Source organism: Diceros bicornis, chromosome 4 (assembly GCF_020826845.1).
Source record: "Diceros bicornis minor isolate mBicDic1 chromosome 4, mDicBic1.mat.cur, whole genome shotgun sequence".
Taxonomy (NCBI): domain Eukaryota; kingdom Metazoa; phylum Chordata; class Mammalia; order Perissodactyla; family Rhinocerotidae; genus Diceros; species Diceros bicornis.
The window spans coordinates 88,104,184-88,117,483 of NC_080743.1; the positions used below are offsets into that span (position 1 = coordinate 88,104,184).

Genomic DNA, 13,300 nt, shown 5'->3' on the forward strand with positions numbered 1-13,300 from the left:
GAGGCTTATGCACCCCTATGTTCATTGCAGCATTATTCACCATAGCCAAGAAGTGGAAGCAACCTAAGTGTCCCTCGACTGACGATTGGATTAAGAAAATGTGGTATATATATACAATGGAATACTACTCAGCCATAAAAAAAGACAAAATCGTCCCATTTGCAACAACATGGATGGGGCTGGAGCGTATTATGTTAAGTGAAATAAGCCAGAAAGAGAAAGACAAACACTGTATGATCTCACTCATATGTGGAATATAAACCAACACATGGACAGAGAAAACTGGACTGTGGTTACCCGGGAAGTGGGGGTGGGGGGTGGGCACAAGGGGTGAAGGGAGTCATATATGGGGTGATGGACAAACAAAAATGTACAACCCAAAATTTCACAATGTTAGAAACCATTAAAACATCAATAAAAAAAAAAAAAAAAAAAAAAAAGAAAGAGGTGGGAAAAGTGTAAAATGAGGTTACAGTAGGTAGGAAGGAAGAGGCAAAACTATGAAGAGTTTTGTAGAGCATATTAGGGTAGTTTGTCTTTATCTTCAAAGTAACAGGAAACCACCAAAGTGTTCTAAGCAGAGGGATCATATGAGCAGATTTACATGTTGAAAAGACTGCCAGGGCTATTAGGTAGAGAAGAGTTTAGAAGGGTCAGTGGATGCAGGCAGATCAGATAAGAGGGTACTGTAGTAATTCAGTTGAGATAAGATGGTATCCTGGATTGGGGTGTTGGGAGTAGAGAGAGAATGGACAGAAAAGATACTCAGGAGGTTAAAAAAAATCTATGAGATTTGGTGTTAAATTAGATCAGGGAGTGGGGTCAAGAGAATTTTAAGGTTTACTTCTAAATTTCACAAAGCACTGTTAGATGTCCCAGGGAAATAAAAAAATTCCCACTGACTTGAAGTCTACGTCTCCAAGAAGTCATTATCTATATCTTCAATGTCCAAGCCCCTACACCACAAATGGCTATTGAGCACTTGAAATGTGGCTACTCCAAATAAAGATGTGCTCTAATCGTATAATATAAACTGAATTTCAAAGTCTTAGTACGTAAAAAAGAATGTAAAATACCTAAATAATTTTTATACTGATTACAAGTTGAAGTGATAATATTTTGGATGCAGTAGGTTAAATAAAATTATTAAAATTAATTTCACCTGTTTCTTTTTACTTTGTAATGTGGCTACTAGAAAAATGTAAAGTTATATAAGCGCCTCACATTATATTTCTATTGGAGAGCACTAATCTCATATGAAACAGTGATCTAGTCATTGCAGTTTGTTCAAAAGGAAAAAAAATGTCTAAGGAGAAGATGGCTGAATTTCAGGATTAAAAAAACATAATTTTTGTAAAGAATTTAGTTTGTTTTGTTTAGGGATATAAGGAAATGAATATTTCAGTTTTTGTCACTTATATATAAAAGCCATTTTCTGTTTGTGTCTCGTTTCTAGAATAGATTGTTCCTCTTCCTCTATTACTAATCTAATGGTTCTATAGAGAGAATCCTGTGCAGTATGGGAGAAAGTTAGGAAAACACAGAATCATGGAAGTGACAGAGACTCAGAGATCATTTAGCCCCATCCCTTCATTATGTAAGTGGTGAACTTGAGATACTAAGACATTAAGTAACTTACTTGAAAATCACAGGACCAATACTGTCTGTACCATTTAAGACATAGATGTTTTCCCTAACTCGTTCTAGCTATTATAGTGTTCAGGGTCACCACAGACTTGTATCTACTAAAACAGATACACTATATTTTGTTCCCCAAAGAACTAAAAAATTACCTATCTTAATGGTACTGAATGTCAGTACTATCAATGAGTTAGTTTTGGGGTACAAAATCATATTTATATTCTCACTTAATAAGAGTGGAAAAAGCATCTGTTTTTAGAGTCTGAAACCCAGTTTCAACACTTAGCTGTGTATCAAGGACAACTGTCATTCTGTTTTCTCATCAGTAAAATAGATTTACCATACTCAGGGTGACACACACACACACATAGTGTAACAAATGGCTTACAGTGGGTGGATGCAAAATAAACGTTAGCCTCCTTCTTTTTAATAAAAACGAAAAATGCCTTTCTTGACCCTCTCCCTTCTCTCCAAAATGTCAACATACGGTCTTTTTATAAGGTCATAAAATACAAGCGTAAGGGAAAAGATTACTGGAGTGAGTTGTGAAACCCAGTTTCTTATTCCCATTCTCCCATTAAAAGCTTCAAAGCCTTGGGTAAATCATCCAACCTCTCTAAGTCTATTCCTCTCTTCAGTAAAGTGATGAAGGCTAACCAACTAAAACAATTCAAATAGTCCTATCGACAACTCAGGGATGTACAGCTATGACTGCCACATGAGTTTCTGAGACCTGAATAATAGATAAGTTACATCAAAAGCTTTAAATATTTAAAAATTAATATGAAGTATAATTTGATATTTCTAAAACTTCTTAATTTGGGATATAATTGACCATTTTGTATATTTAAAAGGAAAGTTCTTAAAACTACTCACATCTGGTTGAATGGCTTTAAATACTGGAACATCCATTAGCGTTATCTGACCCTAAAATAAAAAGTAAAAAATGACAATTTCTTCTTTGGAATTTACAATGTGACATATATTCTAAATTAAAATTTTAAACTAAAATATGCTGAATACTCAAATCTTTACTAGAAAAAAAGTATCAATTTTATAAGGGCTTTCAGAAAATGAAAATTTAGCCCTTGTACCATTAAATGTAATTATTTCCAATTATCTCATGCCTATTCGTCTTTTCTTATGAGATACATGAGGTAAAGTTAGAAAAAAAAAAAAAATCTTAAAAATTTAGACACATCATACATAAATTAAATCAAAATAAAAAGTCAGATCTACTGGTTCATGGAGCAGTGTTGTTATGACTATTAAATCATTTCCTCTCAAGTGGTAATATAAAATCTGATATTAATAGAAAGGTTTTCTTCTCGATTTATAAAAAGTAATGAGACTATACTAGTGGGAACTCACATCTAAGGACTTCACATGGCTGTGGATCTGTCTCACTTATGGCTATAGATGTAAAACAAATTCAACAATACCAAAGAATAATATGCTATGCCCAAACACTGTTTATTCCTGGAATGCAAGAGTGGTTCAATATCAGGAAATCAATATATTCTGTTAACAAGTTAAAGGAGAAAGAGAACATAAATAAATGAACATTTACGTCAGTTAAGAAAAGTTTTTCTAGATATCTTTCACGATATCGCAATAATGCCTTCAGGTTTAATTTTTTAATTTACAAAAAAGTAAAAATACTTCTTACATATGTCAAAAAGTACAGTTGGCTCGGGGTGGTGGTATAGGTAGGGACAAAGGCAATTACCATAAAGGCAAATACTGACTTATTACTTACCAAGTTGAAAGTGTAACTTAAGAAGCTGCTCTAAAAATATCTATAGCTCTTCATATCTTCCCAATTTCATCCCTCTGCTTGCTCCACTGTTGTGCTACTTTCTCCAACAATTCCCACATCCAGCATTTTTTTTTGCCATCCCTCTGCTGGGCCTACAAATTCTAACTCAACAGCACCAATATGTAAATTATGTGCAAAAACTGGAGAAAGGAGAGGTGAGAAGCTTACCGCATATTCTTCTGGTGTAACCTTAAGAACATCAAATACCACAGCATCAAAGCTCTTCTTCAGTTCAGAACCTTTGTCACTTAATGATTCAGAACTGCTACTTTTCTGTTAAATGGAAAGAAAATGAGGCCATTTTAATTCTCACAGCCAATGTCATAGAAACTAGACTGACATTAAAAACTGAGGAAACTAAGAACAGTGGGTTAACAAATGCTGTAGAAAAGTTGGGCAGAACATGTCGCTTAGTTGGAAGGAGTATGACATAAAAGGGTCAGGCAACTTGAAATCTAACATCGATTTTAGATTTTTAGGTTCTTGAGTAAGTCATTTTCTTGTCTGTCAGTTTCCTCATCCTGAAATCCTATCATTTCCTATAGAAATAAAAGATTTTAACAAGTTCAGTGATTCTCAAATGCAGTAAAGGGAAGTTAGGGGAGAAGGATACATCTATTTATAATTTTTAAACTAATTTTTATTCAGAAAAAGGCAAATTACTTTCATAAATAAACCATAAGAAAACATTCAGAATTCCATTAATTAAACAATCCAGCCTTATTTGTTAAGTGAAGTCTGTGATTATAAAAATTCATGCTGTTCTTCCTACTATATTACAAATTTAAGTGTTTTCTGCTTTAAGGTTACTATTCTAACTTCGAATTTGCTGTTGCTATATGTAGAACAAAAGGTGGCTTTTGGTCCTGAAAATCTTTTTTCTGTTCAATTTCCACTTCATCTGTAACATGAGATAAAAAAGTACTCTGCATCAGTTGGCTGAAATCAGAGCATCATCACTGTAAGAACATTTGGATCATGCTCTATTAAATGGTGGCAGGATATCAGGCTACAGTTAATGGCACAAAAAATTAACCAAAGTTTCAATTACCAAGGTGTAACACACATGTTAACCTACCAGATGTTATACATCAGTATTGAACACTTGTCACTATGCCTCATTTTTACTTTTCCCCTCCTCTCAGTAGCAGCTAAATAGCAAAATCATCACAAAGGAAGGGATCAGTCATAAATTTCAGAAAAATCTCAACCATTATTACTTCAAATACTTCTTCTGCCCCTTTCTCTTTCTTTTCCTTCTGGTAGTTCCATTATGTGTGTGTTACACCTTCTGTCATTGTCCCACAGTTCTTGGATATTCTGTCCCATTTTTTTCATTCTATTTTCTCTTTGCATTTCAGTTTGGGAAGTTTCTATTGACATAATCTTCAGGCTCACTGATCTTTTCTTCAGTTATCTACTGCTCACCAGCCTACCGGTGAGCCCATCAAAGTCATTCTTCACTTGTGTCACAATGTTTTTGATTTCCAGCATTTCTCTTTGATTCTTAGTTTCAATAGTCCTGCTTACATTATCCATCTGTTCTCGCATGTCGTCCATTTTTTCTATTAGAGCCCTTAGCATTATTAGTCACAGTTATTTTAATTCCCAGTCTGATAATTCCAAAATCTCTGCCATATCTGCATCTGGTTCTGTTGCTTGCTTTGTCTCTTCAGACTATGTTTTTTCTTACTTTTTAGCATGCCTTATAATTTGTTGAAAGCCAGACATGATGTACTGGGTAATAGGAACTGAGGTAAACAGGCCTTTAGTGGAAGGGTTAACGTTTATGGAGGTAGGAGTCATGCTGTGTTTACTGTTTATTGTTGCTAGAGGTATCTAAGTCTTCAATTTCCACTGGTGTCCTTGTTTTTGTCTCTTCTCTTCTCTTCGGGTTTCCCTAGAAATTCCTCCTTAGATCAAGTCTGTGCCTTACAGTTCTTTCAGTTGCAATCTTTTGTTATTACCCAGGAGCCCTGCTGATGTGGTGGTAAGGTGAGGGGGGAGAAGTGTTCTATAGCCCTATAACAGGTGTTTTAGTGAGCCTGTGCACTTGGGCTATGACCTCAAGTGCTTCTCAGTACCCTCCACTCCCCTTAGAAAGTGAGTCAGAAAGGCTAGAGGGGGCTGGAGATGGCTATTTCTCTTCCCTCAAGTAGGTAAGGCTCTGGTAAAGTCATTTCCCTTGAGGTCGGGTGGAGAACAGAATGCACTGGGCATATTTCAAAATTATTACTTTCTCCCTAGGTTTATTTCAAAATAATTACTTTTCCCCTCCCCCTACTAGAAGCAGGAGGGGATTTTTCTCTGATCTTCATTGTGAGAACCTGGTGGGGCTCCTGGAGGTAAAACTCACAAAAGTGGGGGTGAGAGGCCTAAGATGGGGCCCTGATGAGTTTTTAACTCTCAAGCCAGTCCACAGTTTGTCAGTTTGTCAACTACAGCTTAAGTTTTCCGACCCTTTCCTCCAGTGACTTCTGCTCTTGGTAAACTGTGATTCTCTATATTCGCCTCTCTCTCCAGTTTTCAGGGTATCACTGTCAATTTGCTCTGTGATATCAATTCTCTGATGGAGCTAGCAAGAGTTACTGATCTTCAGTTTGTGCAGCTTTTCTCGTGTCGTGAGGATAGAAGTGATGAATTCCAAATTCTTTATGTATCCAAGCAAAGATCCAAAAACCCGTAAATGGATTTTATACATAGTATTTTATTTCATATGTTTAATCTCTGTAACTATAACTAGCTTACAGTATGTCAACAATATTATTTTATGTCCCAAGACCAAAAGAGAAATTTATTCATAATGTTAAGCATTCAAACAGACACCAGGTAAGCAGCATACACTAATCTAGTAACTGCCCAAATAACTAACTACATTCTGTCAAGTAAATACATTAATTTTAAACATAACTTGGTAATTTTCTCCAAGTTTTTAACTCATGCAAGACAAGTCAGCAAACTGTAATGCCAGTTTCACTGCTTATCAAAACAAGTAATCATGTTCCTTTTGCCTTCTTATAAACCATTAATAGAGGCTTAAAAAATCACAAGTGATGTGCTTCTATCTGCTTCCCAATACCAATAAATAAGTTAGTAATGATAAGAAGCTAAGCGGTACTTAAGCTTAATGCCCACTAAGAGAATAGTAGTAATTCTTTGTTCAAGACAAGACTAAAAAAACTACTGACACTTTTAAATGTCTGAAAAAAGTTCACTGCAACTCTTGATTTAAGAAGCTTCAAGCACAGGTTAAGCATAAAGGTACAGAGATGTCAATTACCCAGATCAAATATTTTACCCATTCTGTAAGCTTATCATATTTATGAGAATTTTACATTTTTATATATTAATAGATCTATATTTTAAGAGAAGGTGGAAAATGTGTATTTTTAATCGTATTTTCTTGCCACAGCAGTAGCACAATTTAAAAGGCACACTTTCCCCTTTACTTCTCATATACTAAATTGTACTACTCTGAGGGCAGATGTAATTCATTCACTTTTACTAAAGTCAACAGAATTTTTTATACAAGTGAAATGATCTATTTCATTTAACAAATAACTGTTTGTTTCCTGTAATACCAGACTAAATGTTTCTGGATATATAGTTACAAATATATATTATACATACACATATATTTAGAATATTCAAGAAATACAAACATATATACAAACATAATACAATCCCTGCCTCAAGGAGGAAGAAAACCTATGTATAAATTTATGGAAAAACTTATTAAGGGCTGACCCTGTGGCTTAGCGGTTAAATGCGCGTGCTCCACTGCTGGCGGCCCGGGTTCGGATCCCAGGCGTGCACTGACGCACCGCTTCTCCGGCCATGCTGAGGCCGCGTCCCACATACAGCAACTAGAAGGATGTGCAGCTATGACCTACAACTATCTACTGGGGCTTCGGGGGAAAAAAAAGGAGGAGGATTGGCAATAGATGTTAGCTCAGAGCAGGTCTTCCTCAGCAAAAAAAGAGGAGGATTAGCATGGATGTTAGCTCAGGGCTGATCTTCCTCACAAAAAAAATAAACCAAATAAAATAAAATAAAATTAAAAAAAAAACTTATTAAAAAGCAGTTTTTTTAAAGTGATAATTTCAAAAACAAGAAAGCTCCTATGTGTTTAGGAGATCAGGAAAAGACTTTATCGAAAGTATAGCATTTGAAATAGGTTTTGAAGGACAGACAAAATGTCTTTTCTGTGCAGTGAGAGGGCAGGACACATGGAATGGGAAGAGAAATTCCAGGTAGAAAGACTGATACAGGCAAAGCTCTAACAGAAGCAGGAAAAGCTAAGGGTTTATACAAACACCAGCAACATGCAGTATTCTTTCATTAGAATGTAAATTTCAAATAGAGGATTAGTAGTAGTTAATTTCACTAGAAAGAAATTTCACTAGAAAGAAAATTTAGGGCCATTTTGAGAAAAGTCTTGAATCCAAGGCTGAGGGTCTTTTGTATTTAATTAGTAGGCAATAAGGAACCATAGACAGTTTGGGGATACAATAAAGTTTAACAGCTGTATTTTAAAAATATTAAAATTGAATTATAGTCAAACGGACCAGAAAAAGCAGAGAACAGAAGTGCAAGATCAAACTAAAAGGCCACTGCAATAATCTAGATCAGAAATAATAAATGACCAAACAAAGCGGGTACTGGTAGAAATAAAGAGGAAAAGGACTGGATCCTAGAGACAAAGTGTGGTAGACAGGCTCTAAGATGGATGCCAAGGAGCTCTATCTCTCGGTAGTCACGCCTTCATGTAGTCCTCTTCACTTCAGTGTAGGCAGGACCTGTGACCTGTTTCTAACTAACAGAATACAGCAAAGATGATGGCAAAGGGATGGCACTTCCATAATTACATTACAGAAGACTGTAACTAATGTTTTGCTAGCAGACTCTCCCTGCTGTGATGAGAAAATGGGTATGGTGGGCAAAGGGGAAGCAAGTTAACGACAAATCTAAAGATTTAAACTTAGATAGCTAGGGAAATGGTGATGCTATTAACAGAATTCAGAGAAAGGGGTTGGACTATTTTCTTTACAGGTTGTGCAGTAGAATAGTAATAAGTTAACTTGACTTATTCGCATTCTAAGTAAAACGTCTGGTCCATCAGAAATCCTTAATAAAATTTGAGAGAAGCCAGAGCTAGAGATGAAAATATAGAAATCATCTGATAAGAAAAACAATCAAAACCATAGAATTAGAATATTTTCAGTAACAGCAACACCTAAGTAATTAGCTGGGGAAAACGGAGTTGACGGTTGAGGCCAAGGAACTTTGAGGCCAAGGTGTTAAAGGGTCATGAACATTACTCTCATCCTATATAATAAGAGAAAATAAAGGAGAAATATAAGAGCTAGATGCTAAAGTTATTAAGGAAGGTAGGCAAGTACCCTAGATTTATAGACAAAGGAAAAAAGAAAAAAAGTGAGGCAAAAATAAAATCACAATACATTAACTAAACGGATGAGCTTCTAGTCCAGTCTTCGTCTCCATTTTAACACTCTAAGCTACATCACCAGAGTAGCCCTTGGAACATTCCAGCCTGATGGTTCTTTGCTCTCCTTCAATAGGCTTGGAGTCAAGGGATCTAGACAGTATCCAAAATTATGTGATTCCAACTAAAAGAATCTTTCTTTGCCTCACTTATACTATTGCCCTCAAGGTTCATCTAATGTAAAAACACCCTAAAAAGAAATTCTGTGCAAAACTAAACCCAAGAAAGGATTTTAAATAATCATTATTTGTCAAGTATCTTAAGTGGATAAGGATTAACTCTTTCTAGGATGTACAGTGAACATGTGAATGGTACAATTAAAACAGTTTTTTAAAAAACTAAAAAATTTGTAGCCCTTTTTCTCAAGTTCTGATTTAAATTTGTGACCAACCATAATGCTTGAAAACTTAGAATGCCAGGTAAGAAACCTTACAATTAAACTTCTTAAATGTCTTACCTCAGAAGCAGTAGCAGCAATATTAACATTGCTTGCCTGCCCGTTCATTAGGTCCATGCTTCCCACGACATCAGTCCCTGACGCTATGTTAACAGCAATAGAAGACTGATCGCTTCACGTCCAAGGCCGCAAATACATTATTATTCCTGAAAAAAATAAGTAGAATATTTTAAATGTATGTCATATTGGAAGTTTAAGAAAACAAATCCATGCCTATCACCAGGCTAAGAAATACAATACCTCAACTTTACTGAACTCTATTTTTTATTTCAGTTAAGTCACTAAATCCAGTTTGAGGAGAATTGTGTATGCTATTTTCAAATGATCAGAAACACCAATGGACAGTGTTCAATACACATTACTGTTATGCTCTTCATAAGCAAAGCAAAAGCATAATTTTTCACTTATTGTGAGAAAAATTCAAAAATATGTGGGAAAGTAACACACGGCATAACACAATAAATTTTCCGAGATCTAAATGGCATCCCTAAGTCAACAATACTGAATAAGATTACCACCGCTAATGATCTAGTTTACAAAGATATCACAAATAATCAAAAATAAATTATGGAATATGTCATAAAAATACCACAATAGATGACATATTTATTTGTAGAGGGTTTTAAAGTTTATTGAATACCTTCAATCTATCATCTCACTGATTTTCACAACTACCAATCAGGCTAATAAAGGAAGATACAGTCTCACATAACACAAAGAAACAGAGCCTCTAAGGACACAGGCTGGTAAATGAAGAGCCAAGAATAAAATTCAAGCCATCCAAAATTCTAGTCAAATATTCTTTCTACAACACTATATTTCTTCCCACTTTACAGGAAGTCGGAATATTTACTTGAGGTTCTAATCCCTTTCCACAAATAACTTGCCGTATAGCACTGCATTGGTAACTTCACCTACCTAGAATGGAATTTCTTCTTCTCTGTAAAATGACAGGAGTAAATGGACTTTAAGGCCTCTTTCCAACTTTAAATTTCTATGATCTTTTTCATAAGAGAAATGATAAGTGTCCATAATTAGGTATTTTAAACTATACTCACTTTAAAAACTGAGTTTGAAATATCAATAATAATTCTCTTGACGCTGTTTCCTCTCTAGAGAAGCAATACAAGATAGTGATTTTGAAGCACAGACTCTAGAACAAGACTGCCTAAGTTTGACCCAGCAAACTGTTAACTTTTCTGTGCTCAGTTTCCTTATCTATAAAACAGAGATAACAATAAGCACCTGGTTCATAGAGTTGTGCTGAGGAAAAATGAATTAATATATGCAAAGCATCTACAACAGTGCTGACATATGGTAAGTGTGCTATTCTGATGAGGCAGATTTTGTCTACTATCTACTTAATTCACACAAAACTTAAATTTAATGGAGTCTTCTAATTAAAGAAAACAAAAACATTAGAAATACACCTCTGGCAAAATACACATTAGTGGGCATCACCAAAATCCTAACTGCAAACACAATGAATGAGAATGCCTAAAATCTGTTTCCTATATGTAGCAAAACATGTTCCTGGTTTCAAATGCTTAAAGATTACTACTAATGATAGCAGCCTTCAGGCATATCTTAAATTTATCTTCATTTCTTCAAATATATCCTAAGTATCTGCTAAGAGCAAATATTGTGCTAAAATCTTTTAAATGAGAACTATATTAGAAACAATGGATTTTTAAAACCATTTATAACTCATTTAGAAAATCAATGTGAAAATGAATAGAGCACAGAAATACTTAAATTTCCTCCAATCTACAGCATTTCATTTTATAAGCTTCATTATCCTTGTGACACTAGTAAGGATCAACTTATATTTACACTGCTATACAAAACGAGCTTGATGATCCAAATTCTCTCTAAAGGCACAGTCAGTTTGCAGTGAAATGTTTTCAAATAATTTCATTTTATGTCACATGCCACGCATAAAGATTAATTTAGGTATGAATTCATAAATCAAGAGTGCCCCCTAGTGTTAAGAAAAATATTTTAATTCAATTGTTAAAGGAAATGTACCCTTAATCTACGTTATATATCAAATATATGTTTTATTACTATTATTTACTGAAAAAGAGGTAATACAGACCTGGAATAAACATTAATATGTCTGTAAACTATAACAGTAAAGAATCAAGTTTTCTCTGCCTGCTTTTAATTAAAACATCATTCAAATATTCCATGAAAATTAAGGTCATATTAAAATCCATTACATGTTGAAAAAAAAAAGTATAGCAAAGCATACCTTAAAGAAAATCTTATGATTACATGTCAATAGTATTTAATACTATTGTTGAAGTACAACAAAGCCTCATAAGATACCATAAAAACACTGCAAGTTTAAAAGAGACATGGGTTTATTTTTTAGTATGTGCCTCAAGACCCTTCTATGCTTTGCACACAGAAAAGTTCAAATTAAACAAGACAAATATATGCTTTAATATTATTTACTTTTCCTGGCACTATGAACTGCACATTCCTAATGACTACCAACATCACAGCAGGTCTTTTCTTGATTAAATTCATTATTTCCTACTTATTCTCTTCTGCGACTTCTAAAGACAGTTAATCTGACTCTTTTGGGTTTAAATCTCAAAACAGGGATATTGCTTCCTCCCAAGTAACATAATCCCCAAATAGGAAATCTGAAATGTGCAGATTTAGTTCCTTGCTGGAAGTCACAGAACTAGATTATTAAATTGCAGGCACAATCATTCAGCCTCTTAACTCTCCACCTTCTCAATGGTATTCCCATCAAGAAACCAATGCTTTTTAAATAAATGAACAAGGAGTTAAAGTGTCAACTTCTCACTAATTAATCTCATTCCATAGTACCAGTTACATATTCTTTTCTAAAATAACTTATGCTATCATCATTAGGAATATTATGCTAAAGATAATTGAAAGTTTTACAAAATATACTCTAGAAAAGTAACCATAAGGAAAATGGTAGTGAAATGCAATTAATTAGTGTAATTTCTTTGGAAACATTCAGACAATAGAGAATTGATATGTTCATACACTTTGGCTTAAAATCTCAGTATTTCATCTTATCAAAACTCTGGAGAAAAACAAAAACCTACATAGATAAAGCTATTCAATCAAGTACTATTTACAACAGTGAAAACCAGAAGCAACTTTAATACCTTTGTATATAACCATTAAAAAATTAAATGGACAATCATAAGAAACATGAAAACAGAAGTGGCAGGTTCAACAGAATCTAAACCTCTTCTTACAACATTCTTATAAGTTTCATGAGAAAAAAAAGTACTAGGGGGACTGGCCCGGTGGCATATTGGTTAAGTTCCCATGTTCCGCTTCGGCAGCCAAGGGTTCGCAGGTTCGGACCCTGGGCACAGACCTACTCACCGTTCATCAAGCCATGCTGAGGCAGCATCCCACACAGAAGAGCTACAACTCTACAACCATGACACACAACCATGTACTGAGGCTTTGGGGAGAAAAAAGAAAAAGAGGAAGATTGCAACAGATGTTAGCACAGGGCCAATCTTTCTCAAAAAAAAAAAAAAATGTACTAGGGTAAAATTAAAATGCTGTAATTGCAATTCAATATTTAAAAGTTATTACAGAGTTTGCTTTTCTTTAAAAATTTTTAAATAAACATTACAGACACATTTTATAGGACACTCATGGAAAGCCCAAAGATTTAAATGGCCTGTATATCACAGCATTAAGGCAAGCTCACTTTGAGCATGTGTGACAGCTAAAATTACACTGCCACCTTTATTTTTTTAATCTAAGAAAATTTGATTTGGCCCAAATTCCCCAGTACTTTGTTTCAATAATTACAGCCATCAAAATGCTGATGAGTAACAAGATTTCGTTTTTGACAATTGATATTGAG

At 34.5% G+C, this 13,300-nt stretch overlaps 1 protein-coding gene across 2 annotated transcripts in view; it reads right to left on the minus strand.

Moving 5' to 3' along the window:
* Nucleotides 1-9,566, minus strand: part of RALGPS2 (Ral GEF with PH domain and SH3 binding motif 2) — a 129,185-nt gene extending 119,619 nt beyond the window's left edge. For both annotated transcript variants that reach the window (XM_058539984.1, XM_058539983.1), the window contains exons 1-3: nucleotides 9,424-9,566; nucleotides 3,629-3,733; nucleotides 2,518-2,568 (exon numbers count right to left, since the gene is read on the minus strand). In XM_058539984.1, the coding sequence (XP_058395967.1) occupies nucleotides 2,518-2,568; nucleotides 3,629-3,733; nucleotides 9,424-9,480 (213 nt within the window). In that variant the 5' untranslated portion in view covers nucleotides 9,481-9,566. The remainder of the gene's footprint in view (nucleotides 1-2,517; nucleotides 2,569-3,628; nucleotides 3,734-9,423) is intronic.
* Between the last annotated feature and the right edge of the window lie 3,734 nt (nucleotides 9,567-13,300).